At 46.7% G+C, this 13,039-nt stretch overlaps 1 protein-coding gene across 1 annotated transcript in view; it reads left to right on the forward strand.

Annotated features, from left to right (window-relative positions):
• LOC109881863 (myotubularin) overlaps positions 1 to 13,039 on the forward strand; it is a 54,684-nt gene that overhangs the window by 15,587 nt on the left and 26,058 nt on the right. Inside the window, exons 2-4 of the mRNA XM_020473963.2 lie at positions 820 to 924; positions 8,657 to 8,729; positions 9,594 to 9,688. Of these exons, the coding sequence (XP_020329552.1) occupies positions 856 to 924; positions 8,657 to 8,729; positions 9,594 to 9,688 (237 nt within the window). The 5' untranslated portion in view covers positions 820 to 855. The remainder of the gene's footprint in view (positions 1 to 819; positions 925 to 8,656; positions 8,730 to 9,593; positions 9,689 to 13,039) is intronic.

Here is a 13,039-nt window from a genome sequence, read left to right on the forward strand (position 1 = left end):
GTATTTGATTTGGATCGTCTGTCCTTGCATTCATAGCTCTGTGAATTTGATAGTAGTTCTGCCTACCTTTCTCCTTTCCCTCCGCTGTTTATCAAAACAAGAGGTGGGTCCATTGCTTTGTTTTTTAAAATCTCGGATTGCCCCTTTTCTCTGACATGGTCTGTTAGCTTCGTTCAGCAATATGAAACCATGTGATACTAAATATAATTGAAGTGGTCTCTACTTCGTACTGTAACTCCGTGAGATGAGTCTTAGCTGTGTGTGTGATAGTAAATCAATGTAGGCTAATTCACGAGACATTTGTAAAACATTAAAGCTTCCACTGCTGATGGCACTCACTGGTATACACACACTTTCCCTTTCCATATCTCATTGTTGGCTCAGACACACGTACTTTCCTTTTCATTGCATCATCATCGCTGCTGTTGGAAAGAGGAGAGAAAGGAAGAGCGTGCCACATTTTGTTGACGTCTCTATTCTTAAATAAGCTATAGCAGTTGGTCGTAACCACGGTCTCTCTGATGAGCCAAGTACTGTACTTTCACTGTAGGCAGTGGTGTGACACTGACAGGGCAGATATTAGAGTCTGTGAAAGACCTACCTCTGTCATTCCCTTCTGAAGACAGTCACAATGTGGTTCTTCTTTTTGGGCTAACTAACCAAGGGTGGCAACGGTCCCAATGACCTCATTCATCAATATTAAAATCTTACTTTTGTTCTCACCTCTCTCCCTCTCTCCTTCTCCATCTCTCGCTCTATCCTCCTTTTCTCCCTCACCACTCCCCCCCCCCCCTATCTCCTCCCCCTCTCCTCCTGTAGAGTCAGTCAGTGGAAGAAGTACTCCTCTGTAGAGTCATGGCCTCTGCTTCAATACCAGTCTACAACTCCTCTAATAATCCCCTGGAGAACAGCTCCAGTCACAATGTAAGTGTGTTCAGTGTCTTGTTTCTCTCTTGTTCTCACTCGCTCTCTTTCCCTTCTCTCTATTTTTTAGTTCTCTATCTCTGTACAGTCCTCTAACTCTCTCTCTCTGGTCTGTCTGTGTTTTCAGTTTTTTTTGTGGTTTGTAGCATGTACAGTTGTAGTCGGAAGTTTACATACACCTTAGCCAAATACATTTAAACTCAGATTTTCACAATTCCTGACATTTAATCATAGTAAAAATTCCCTGTCTTAGGTCAGTTAGGATCACCTTTTAAGAATGTGAAATGTCAGAATAATAGTAGAATGATTTTATTTGTTTTTATTTCTTTCATCACATTCCCAGTGGGTCAGAAGTTTACATACACTCAGGTAGCATTGCCTTTAAATTGATTAACTTGGGTCAAACGTTTCGGGTAGCCTTCTACAAGCTTCCCACAATAAGTTGGGAGAATTTTGGCCCATTCCTCATGACAGAGCTGGTGTAACTGAGTCAGGTTTGTAGGCCTCCTTGCTCGCACAAGCTTTTTCAGTTCTGCCCACAAATTCTCTATGGGAATTAGGTCAGGGCTTTGTGATGGCCACTCCAATACCTTGACTTTTGTTATCCACAACTTTGGAAGTATGTTTGGGGTCATTGTCCATTTGGAAGACCCATTTGCGACCAAGCTTTAACTTCCTGACTGATGTCTTGAGAAGTTGCTTCAATATATACACATCATTTTCCTACCTCATGATGTCATCTATTTTGTGAAGTGCACCAGTCCCTCCTGCAAGCAAGGCACCCCCACAACATGATGCTGCCACCCCCGTGCTTCATGGTTGGGATGATGTTTTTCAGCTTGCAAGCCTCCCCCTTTTTCCTCCAAACACAACGATAGTTCTATTTTTGTTTCATCAGCCCAGAGAACATTTCTTTGGTCTTTGTCCCCATGTTCAGTTGCAAACCGTAATCTGTCTTTTTTTTATGGTGGTTTTGGAGCAGTTGCTTCTTCCTTGCTAAACGGCCTTTCAGGTTATGTCGATATAGGATTCGTTTTACTGTGGATATAGATGCTTTTGTACCTGTTTCCCCCAGCATCTTCACAAGGTCCTTTGCTGCTGTTCTGGGATTGATTTGCACTTTTCGCACCAAAGAATGCGTCTCCTTCCTGAGCGGCATGACAGCTGTGTGGTCCCATGGTGTTTATACTTGCGTACTATTGTTTGTACAGATGAACGTGGTACCTTCAGGCATTTGGAAATTGCTCCCAAGGATGAACCAAACTTGTGGAGGTCTACAATTATTTTTCTGGGATTTCTTGGCTGATTTATTTAGATTTTTCCCATGATGTCAAGCAAAGAGTCACTGAGTTTGAAGGTAGGCCTTTAAATACATCCACAGGTACAGCTTCAATTGACTCAAATGATGTCAATTAGCCTATCAGAAGCTTCTAAAGCCATGGCATCATTTTCTGGAATTTTCCAAGCTGTTTAAAGGCACAGTCAACTTAGTGTATGTACACTTCTGACCCCTTGGAATTGTGATACAGTGAAATAATCTGTCTGTAAACAATTGTTGGGAAATTAAGTAAATTAAGCACAAAGTAGATGTCCTAACCGACTTGCCAAAACTATAGTTTGTTAACAAGAAATTTGTGTAGTGGTTGAAAAACGAGTTTTAATGACTCCAACCTAAGTGTATGTAAACTTCCGACTTCAACTGTATTATTTAATGTTCTGTTACTGTCTCAGCGGTTAGGCTCAGCACTAAAGATGATACCTACACATTAAAGGGCTTTTGGCAGCGCTAGGTTGCTACACAGTAGCCAACCAGCAGAGCTTGTGAATTCATGCTCCAGACCTGATGCTGGGGGACTGATATCGGGAGTTTGTGTGTCAAGAGCCTGACTCACAAATCCATATTCAGTTGTGTTCAGTGTATGTCCCTTAAGGCCTAATAACACAACACATACACAAACACACACTCTTCTTCCCCTAACCTAAATGGACTACACTCGGTACAAGCTGTGTTTAACCAACCTAGTCCCAGTATGGATAGGTGCCTATGAAATGGCTAGTTAGGTTAGTCTTCTTATTCATGGATAAACCGTGCACCTTTTTATTAAACCATGTACCTGTTAATAAACCATGTACCTGTTAATAAACTATGCACTTGTTAATAAACCATTTACCTGTTAATAAACCATGTACCTGTTAATAAACTATGCACCTGCGCCTGGTTAGCCTCTGTCATGAATCTGTTTATTATATTTTTTTCCCTCTGACCTCCGTAGTGCTGTCCTACCCCCTGCACCGCTGAAAGATCCCATGTAGGAACTCTGTCTGTGTTGCCCTGACAACCAGCATCATCAAGGCAAATGCCTGCTGCTGGAGCACTAGCATCATGTATGTCAGTTGGAAAATGTTGGGCCAGTGGTTTTCAAACCTCTCCTCGGAGACCCCCAGATTAGATTAGTTGAGTAGCCCTGAACTATCTCACCTGATTCTCCTACTCAGGAGAGGTTAGAACACCTAGGCCATCTAGGTTAGTTACGCTCAGTACAGAGACCCTCTTTCACACTCTGATTAGTCATTCTTATTGGCTTTCCAATCAGGAAGTCCCAGTGTGATAGCCAATAAAAACAGTGCTCTCGTAGCGTTGACTGTTGAGAGTTTTCCATGCAAAACAAATGACTGCTAGGTACAGTAATATGGACACAAGTGTGGCTTTGTCGAGCCCTGGGTAGGCCAGGTCTCTCTGCACTATTATATGTCTCTCATACACAAACAGTGTGGCCGGATTGGCAGCCAGTTCTCTCAGTAGGGTAACAGAGAGGTGTTGTGTGGTCAGACTGACAGAGGGATTGGCAGACAGTTCTCTCAGTAGGGTAACAGAGGGTAGTTACCCCCACTAATGGTTAGGGTTGGGTGGGAGGGTTAGTTACCCCCACTAATGGTTAGGGTTGGGTGGGAGGGTTAGTTACCCCCACTAATGGTTAGGGTTGGGTGGGAGGGTTAGTTACCCCCACTAATGGTTAGGGTTGGGTGGGAGGGTTAGTTACCCCCACTAATGGTTGGGGTTGGGGGAGGGTTATACGTTTTGTAGTTGGACCGTTCAAGTGTCGGAGGAGTAATGATTGAGGAAGTTATGAACGATAAACGGGCCTGGTCGTGCTTCGGGCTGCCGCACGCACACAAACGGATCCTACACGTGACACAGCAAAAAATGTGCCCAGAAAAATAAAAAAACATGCTATTTACTCACCCTGTGGTAGTCCAATGCCAAGATCACACTGTCGCCAATAGCAACAACAGCATCACATCAAAGGTGATAGGCTGGTCGTGCTGAAAGGACAGGGACCGTAATACCTGTGCACTCCATTGTGCTGAAGTGGAGAGAGTGTTGGTCAAACACACAGACAAGGCTTTGCACACTCTTGGCATTCTCTCAACCAGCTTCACCTGGAATGCTTTTACAACGGTCTTGAAGGAGTTCCCACAATGCTGACCACTGGACCGCAGAGTGAAGGAAAAGCAGCTGACTCATCCCAAACCATCTTAATTGGGTTGAGGTTGGGTGATCTGTTGCAGCATTCCGTCACTCCTTCTTGGTCAAATAATAAAACATAAAAAAAATGTAAACTCTCCTTCATCAAATAGCCCTTACACATCATGGAGGTGTGTTGGGTCATTGTCCTGTTGAAAAACAAATGATAAAACACTAAGTGTAAACCAGATGGGATGCCGTACCGCTGCAGAATGCTGTGGGAGCCATGCTGGTTAAGTGTGCCTTGAATTCTAAATAAATCAGTGTCACCAGCAAAGCACCATCACACCACCTCCATGCTTCACAGTGGGAACCACGCATGCGGAGATCATCCGTTCACCTACTCGGCATCTCACAAAGCCACGGCGGTTGGAACCAAAAATCGCAAATGTGGACTCCTCAGACAAAATAACAGATTTCCAAAGGTCTATTGCTCATTTCTTGGCCCAAGCAAATCTCTTCTTATTTGTGTCTTTTTTTAGAAGTGGTTTGTTGGAGCAATTTGACCATGAAGGCCTGATTTAACGCAGTCTCTGAGCAGTTGGTGTCTGTTACTTCAACTCTGTGAAGCATTTATTTGGGCTGCAATCTGAAGTGCAGTTAATGCTACTGAACTTTGCAGCATACCACCCCTACCTTGTCACAACACAACTGATTGACTGAAATGCATTAAGAAGGGGGAAGAAAGTCCACAAATGAACTTTTAACAAGACACACCTGTTAATTGAAATGCATTCCAGGTGACTACCTCATGAAGCTGGTTGAGAGAATTCCAGGCGTCTGCAAAGCTGTCATCAAGGCAAAGGGTGTCTATTTTGAAGAAACTCAAATAAAAAATACATTTTGATTTACACTTTTTTGGGGGGGGTTACTACATGATTCCATATGTGCTATTTCAGAGTTTTGATGTCTTCACTATAATTCTACAATGTAGCAAATAGTAAAAATGAAGAAAAACCCTTGAATGAGTAGATGTTCTAAACCTTTAGACTGGTGCTAATTATATAGGCTACATCTGTTGTAGTGAACAGACCAGTTCTACTGGTGTCTGACACCCCTCATTATCTCCAGAGAAATACACTGAGTACAAAACCACTGAGAACATGTTGCTATGACGCCAATGCTTCCCACAGTTGTGTCAAGTCGGCTGGATGTCCTTTGGGTGGTGAACCATTCTTGATGTGCACGGGAAACTGTTGAGCGTTATAATCCCTGCAGCTTTGCAGTTCTTTACCCAAACCGGTGCGCCTGGCACCTACTACCATATCCAGTTCAATGGCACTTAACACACACACAATCCGTGTCTCCAATTGTCTCAAAGCTTAAAAATCCTTCTTTAACCGGTCTCCTCCCCTTCATCTACACTGCTTTTGAAGTGGATTTAACAAGTGATATCAATAAGTGATCATAGACTGACCAGGTGAAAGCTACGTCATGGGAATGTAATTACAAGCAATGTTCCCTCTTAGGCAGGACTACCGCACAGAAGAAATGCCTCGCAGAGACACGAGCGATTTGAACGTCAGAGTTCTCGCTAACTAGATGATGTTGATTCGATCACATAAAAAACATTTATCAGCCCTTTTTCAATGCAACAAACTAAAACAAATGTACCGTTGCAAGATTTGAGTCTGTGATTTTGTTGTAGGCAGAGCACCACCATGAGCTGTCTTTCAATCACCTGGGAGTGAAGGTGCTTTTCAGATCAGAGAGCAGGTACATGTACAGCAGGTGTACAGGTACATGTACAGCAGGTGTACAGGTACCAGCAGGTGTACAGGTACCAGCAGGTGTACAGGTACATGCAGGTACAGCAGGTGTACAGGTACAAGCAGGTACAGCAGGTGTACAGGTACATGTACAGCAGGTGTACAGGTACATGTACAGCAGGTGTACAGGTACCAGCAGGTGTACAGGTACCAGCAGGTGTACAGGTACCAGCAGGTGTACAGGTACAAGCAGGTACAGCAGGTGTACAGGTACAGGTACAGCAGGTGTACAGGTACATGTACAGCAGGTGTACAGGTACATGTACAGCAGGTGTACAGGTACATGTACAGCAGGTGTACAGGTACATGTACAGCAGGTGTACAGGTACATGTACAGCAGGTGTACAGGTACCAGCAGGTGTACAGGTACCAGCAGGTGTACAGGTACCAGCAGGTGTACAGGTACATGCAGGTACAGCAGGTGTACAGGTACATGCAGGTACAGCAGGTGTACAGGTACAAGCAGGTACAGCAGGTGTACAGGTACATGTACAGCAGGTGTACAGGTACCAGCAGGTGTACAGGTACCAGCAGGTGTACAGGTACCAGCAGGTGTACAGGTACCAGCAGGTGTACAGGTACCAGCAGGTGTACAGGTACCAGCAGGTGTACAGGTACCAGCAGGTACAGCAGGTGTACAGGTACCAGCAGGTACAGCAGGTGTACAGGTACCAGCAGGTACAGCAGGTGTACAGGTACCAGCAGGTACAGCAGGTGTACAGGTACCAGCAGGTACAGCAGGTGTACAGGTACCAGCAGGTACAGCAGGTGTACAGGTACCAGCAGGTACAGCAGTGTACAGGTACCAGCAGGTACAGCAGGTGTACAGGTACCAGCAGGTACCAGCAGGTGTACAGGTACCAGCAGGTACAGCAGGTTGTACAGGACCAGCAGGTACAGCCGGTTGTACAGGTACCAGCAGGTGTACAGGTACCAGCAGGTGTACAGGTACCAGCAGGTGTACAGGTACCAGCAGGTGTACAGGTACCAGCAGGTACAGCAGGTGTACAGGTACCATGCAGGTGTACAGGTACCAGCAGGTACAGCAGGTGTACAGGTACATGCAGGTGTACAGGTACCAGAAGGTGTACAGGTACCAGCAGGTGTACAGGTACCAGCAGGTGTACAGGTACAAGCAGGTACAGCAGGTGTACCAGGTACCAGCAGGTGTACAGGTACCAGCAGGTGTACAGGTACCAGCAGGTGTACACGGTACCAGCAGGTACAGCAGGTGTACAGGTACCCGGCAAGGTACAGCAGGTCAGGTACAGGTACAGCAGTGTGTACAGTACAAGCAGGTACAGCAGGTGTACAGGTACAGCAGGTGTACAGGTACAGCAGGTGTACAGGTACAGCAGGTGTACAGGTACAAGCAGGTACAGCAGGTGTACAGGTACAAGCAGGTACAGCAGGTCTACAGGTACATGCAGGTGTACAGGTACAAGCAGGTACATGTTGCCGAGTTATTAGTCCAGGTCTGGGAAGTTACTGCGTCCTACAAGAGCACACAACGTGTAGGCTACATTTCCAGCTGTCTTTTAAATAGCCAGTCAGGTAAAAAGCTTATGCCTTAACGGGGCAGTGTTTTATTTTGAGGCTTGAATATGTAAATAAGCCAGTAGTCAGAGCGGTAGCCTACAGTGTCTAATCCTCTGTGTGGTAATACTAAAACATGGTGTTTTCTCGCATCCATTTATTATTTCACCTTTTTATTTCACCAGGTAGGTCAGTTGAGAACAAGTTCTTTATTTACAACTGCGACCTGGCCAAGAAAACGCAAAGCAGTGTGACACAGACAACAACAACAACAGAGTTACACATGGAATAAACAAATGTACAGTCAATAACACAATAGAAAAATCTCTATACAGTGTGTGCAAATACATGCAGACAAATCCAATCATACAATGCAATTGACAGTCCCCTATTTGGTCCATGGTGTTACAGACCAAGTCAACAGAACGTACTAATGTCAAATCTTTAGTCCTGCACTGAACACCACATATAGGCTACTGTAGTCTATATCATAGACACCGAAAGCTATTTCCATGTGGAAATATTCTGGGATTTACTCCATTGGTTTTGTTGGTAGACCTACATTATGCTCCAATAGCCACAATATCCTATTGGCTACCGTCTAAAACTAATGTTTTCACTGTAAACTGTGCTGGAAGTTGCACAAAATTCTCACAAGCTTCAAGTTTCCACTCACGACCTAAACATTTGCTCAGTTCCCCCCCCAAAAAAATTTGGGGGCCAACATTTGGTTACAAATGCCTGTAATATTGACTTTTATTTTATTTTTATTTTTTAAATATTTTTTTTACAAAGGAAAGTGCAAAGGAATAGCAGTAATTGTATACACGTCTACAGTCGTGTCATACCTGGCTCTGTCTGTGTCTTTCTGTCATATTAATACCCCTCTGTTGCTCTGCAGGCGTCCAGAGAGAGTCTGAAAATGGAGCCCCTGGCAGACTGCAGCTTACTGCCCGGAGAGGAGAGGATCATAGGTGTGTTCTTCTAAACCAGTGATTTGTGTTGTTGTTTTCATCTTGGGGCACTAGTACCCTTGGGGGTACATGGTCTATCCACACTGGATACTTATTCTAAGACTGTTGGACATTGGGAGACTGTTCTCGGCTTCCTATTCTATTAGTATTAGTAAGGTACAGAGAAATGTTTGTATACGTTCGGTCTGATAGCCTTCCTCCAGACTCAAGGCCCTTTCTAATGGGAACTGTGTTTTAACTCTGTTGGAGAGATCTTAGAATGACTGACTTGGTTTCACTTCTGTTGTGATTGTTTTATTATATTTGAATCTGATCTGTGTTCTGTTAGTATGTTTACAGTAAGTATAACGAGAGAAACCATGTTGGTTTTGTCACAGGAGAGACTAAATATAGAACCTCTCCAACCAAGTCGGCTTGAATTGTTAGTAGTCTCTGCGCGCTCTCTCTTTCTTTCTCTCTCTCTTTCTCTCTCGCTCTCGCTCTCTCGCTCTCGCTCTCTCTCTGTGTGTGTGGAGTCATTTCTGGTAGCTATAGCTTGGAGAATTAAGAAGAAAAGAGGTGAGAGTAGGAGAATGATAGGAAGTTTTGTGGAAAGTACAGACCGGTTTAGTGCAGCTTTTGTCTTGCTGTTAGTGTTGTATTGTGGTTCATGTTTGATTACAATATGGGTCATTGTCAACATGGCTTGTTCAGTGGGAGTGGATGGTGGAAATGGGTGTGTATCTAGTAGGTCATTTCCCGTCCCTCTCGCTCTCGTTCTCTCTTGTTCGGTCTCGTTCACCCTCTCTCTCATTCACCCTCTCCCGTTCACCCTCTCTCGCGCTCTCTCTCTCTCTCTCTCTCTCTTCCTCTCTCTCTCTCCAGACAAAGACATCATCTATATCTGTCCATTCAGTGGAGCTCTGAAAGGCAAAGTCTTCATCACTAACTACAGACTCTACTTCAAGAGTGCAGACGCAGTGAGTGACACACACACTCGCACACACATTCTAGAGGGGTGATCTACTCCTAGACATCTGTGGCGGTGGTTGGGGCAGACAGATTGAAGTCAGCAGAATTCCCAGTCAGTCTAAATGACATGTCTGCTTTAGAAGTATAGAGCCATGCTTGCTCCTTGGTGTCAAAGACCTGTTTGATCTAAAGGCTAGCCCTAGCTGGATGTGGCATTAAAACACTATATTACAGTGTATATGGTGGTCTTGTATGATTGAAGGAGTCCTAATGAAGTAGACCAAGATCTATGACAGATGGGCAACACCCACACATCACTGATCTGCATTGAGCTTGTTATAGCACCCTACTATATGTGTACTGAACAGGAGTTGGCAGTTGTTGGAATAGGGGATGAAAAGAAAGGAAGAGGGGTGTGGAGGAGAGGAAGAAAGGAAGAGGGGTATTGAGGAGAGGAAGAAAGGAAGAGGGGTATTGAGGAGAGGAAGAAAGGAAGAGGGGTGTGGAGGAGAGGAAGAAAGGAAGAGGGGTGTGGAGGAGAGGAAGAAAGGAAGAGGGGTGTGGAGGAGAGGAAGAAAGGAAGAGGGGTGTGGAGAGGAAGAGGGGTGTGGAGGAGAGGAAGAAAGGAAGAGGGGTGTGGAGGAGAGGAAGAGAGGAAGAGGGGTGTGGAGGAGAGGAAGAGAGGAAGAGGGGTGTGGAGGAGAGGAAGAGAGGAAGAGGGGTGTGGAGGAGAGGAAGAGAGGAAGAGGGGTGTGGAGGAGAGGAAGAGAGGAAGAGGGGTGTGGAGGAGAGGAAGAGAGGAAGAGGGGTGTGGAGGAGAGGAAGAAAGGAAGAGGGGTGTGGAGGAAAGGAAGAGGGGTGTGGAGGAAAGGAAGAGGGGTGTGGAGGAAAGGAAGAGGGGTGTGGAGGAAAGGAAGAGGGGTGTGGAGGAAAGGAAGAGGGGTGTGGAGGAAAGGAAGAGGGGTGTGGAGGAGAGGAAGAGGGGTGTGGAGGAGAGGAAGAAAGGAAGAGGGGTGTGGAGGAGAGGAAGAAAGGAAGAGGGGTGTGGAGGAGAGGAAGAAAGGAAGAGGGGTGTGGAGGAGAGGAAGAAAGGAAGAGGGGTGTGGAGGAGAGGAAGAAAGGAAGAGGGGTGTGGAGGAGAGGAAGAGGGGTGTGGAGGAGAGGAAGAGGGGTGTGGAGGAGAGGAAGAGGGGTGTGGAGGAGAGGAAGAGGGGTGTGGAGGAGAGGAAGAGGGGTGTGGAGGAGAGGAAGAGGGGTGTGGAGGAGAGGAAGAGGGGTGTGGAGGAGAGGAAGAAAGGAAGAGGGGTATGGAAGAGGGGTGTGGAGGAGAGGAAGAAAGGAAGAGGGGTGTGGAGGAGAGGAAGAGGGTGTGGAGGAGAGGAAGAGGGGTGTGGAGGAGAGAAGAGGGGTGTGGAGGAGAGGAAGAGGGGTGTGGAGGAGAGGAGGAGGGGTGAGGAAGAGGGGTGTGGAGGAGAGGAGGAGGGGTGAGGAGGAGGGGTGTGGAGGAGAGGAGGAGGGGTGTGGAGGAGAGGAGGAGGGGTGTGGAGGAGAGGAGGAGGGGTGTGGAGGAGAGGAAGAGGGGTGTGGAGGAGAGGAAGAGGGGTGTGGAGGAGAGGAAGAGGGGTGTGGAGGAGAGGAAGAAAGGAAGAGGGGTATGGAAGAGGGGTGTGGAGGAAAGGAAGAGGGGTGTGGAGGAAAGGAAGAGGGGTGTGGAGGAGAGGAAGAAAGGAAGAGGGGTGTGGAGGAGAGGAAGAAAGGAAGAGGGGTGTGGAGGAGAGGAAGAAAGGAAGAGGGGTGTGGAGGAGAGGAAGAAAGGAAGAGGGGTGTGGAGGAGAGGAAGAAAGGAAGAGGGGTGTGGAGGAGAGGAAGAGGGGTGTGGAGGAGAGGAAGAGGGGTGTGGAGGAGAGGAAGAGGGGTGTGGAGGAGAGGAAGAGGGGTGTGGAGGAGAGGAAGAGGGGTGTGGAGGAGAGGAGGAGGGGTGTGGAGGAGAGGAGGAGGGGTGTGGAGGAGAGGAGGAGGGGTGTGGAGGAGAGGAGGAGGGGTGTGGAGGAGAGGAAGAGGGGTGTGGAGGAGAGGAAGAGGGGTGTGGAGGAGAGGAAGAAAGGAAGAGGGGTATGGAGGAGAGGAAGAAAGGAAGGAAGAGGGGTATGGAGGAGAGGAAGAAAGGAAGGAAGAGGGGTATGGAGGAGAGGAAGAGGGGTATGGAGGAGAGGAAGAAAGGAAGAGGGGTATGGAGGACAGGAAGAAAGGAAGCAATGTCTGAGGACCACTTGCGAGGTGAGGGAGAGAGACGGTCCAGCTCAACTTGCTTAATCAAGTGTTGCGTGTTGGTGGGTATAATGGTTACAGTCTTAAATAAAGCAATATGGCTGTCACCCTCCCCTGTGTATTTTTCCAAATACTGTCACACCCTATGTGTTCTAATCAACTGTATGTGCTGAGCTTGTCTGATGCTTTAAGCCCAACTGTGTGTGCTGAGCTTGTCTGATGCTTTAAGCCCAACTGTATGTGCTGAGCTTGTCTGATGCCCAACTGTATGTGCACATCTATACCTTTGCGTACAGACCAGGTAGACTACTTCAGGCCTACTTCAATGTGGAATCATGTGTGTGTCCTTACTCAACATCGACAGGAGCGCTCCAAACAAAAGACAATGAATAAATTGTGTAGCATAGGTTGAACTCCGACAATGACAACCGTAATCTACTATATTAATAAAATATTGAATGCGTTAACATACATTTCCATAACCAAACAAACACTGTAGATTAGAAATGATGTGAATTAACATTAAACTGTGCTAGTGGTGATATGGGAATTGATAGACACTAACAAAGGACAAACAATTCACACAATTAAGTTATGAAACAATGAATGTGGAAATTGGCAGGAGAGAGCGCATTCTGGAGAAAGACCTGCCTTGTGCATCTTACTACTTCCCTTTTATCTCCATTTCATGGCATCCAATTGCTAGTTAGTCTTGTCGCATCGCTGCATCTCCCGTACGAACTCGTGAGAGGCGAAGGTCGAGAGCCGTGCGTCATTCCGAAACTCGACCCAACCAAGCCGCACTGCTTCTTGACACAATGCCCGCTTAACCCGGAAGCCTGCCACACCAATGTGTCGGAGGAAACACCGTACACCTGGTGACCGTGTCAGCGTGCATGTGCCCGGCCCACCACAGGAGTCGTTAGAGCCCAATGGGACAAGGACATCCTTGCCGGCCAAACCCTCCCCTAACCCTGGCGATGCTGGGACAATGGTGCGTAGCCCTGTGGGTCTCCTGTTCGGGCCGGCTGAGAACGCCTGGACTCTAACCAGAATCTCTAGTGTCAACTGTGATGCAGAGCCTTAGACCG

This window comes from Oncorhynchus kisutch, linkage group LG16, assembly GCF_002021735.2.
Source record: "Oncorhynchus kisutch isolate 150728-3 linkage group LG16, Okis_V2, whole genome shotgun sequence".
In the NCBI taxonomy this organism is placed as follows: domain Eukaryota; kingdom Metazoa; phylum Chordata; class Actinopteri; order Salmoniformes; family Salmonidae; genus Oncorhynchus; species Oncorhynchus kisutch.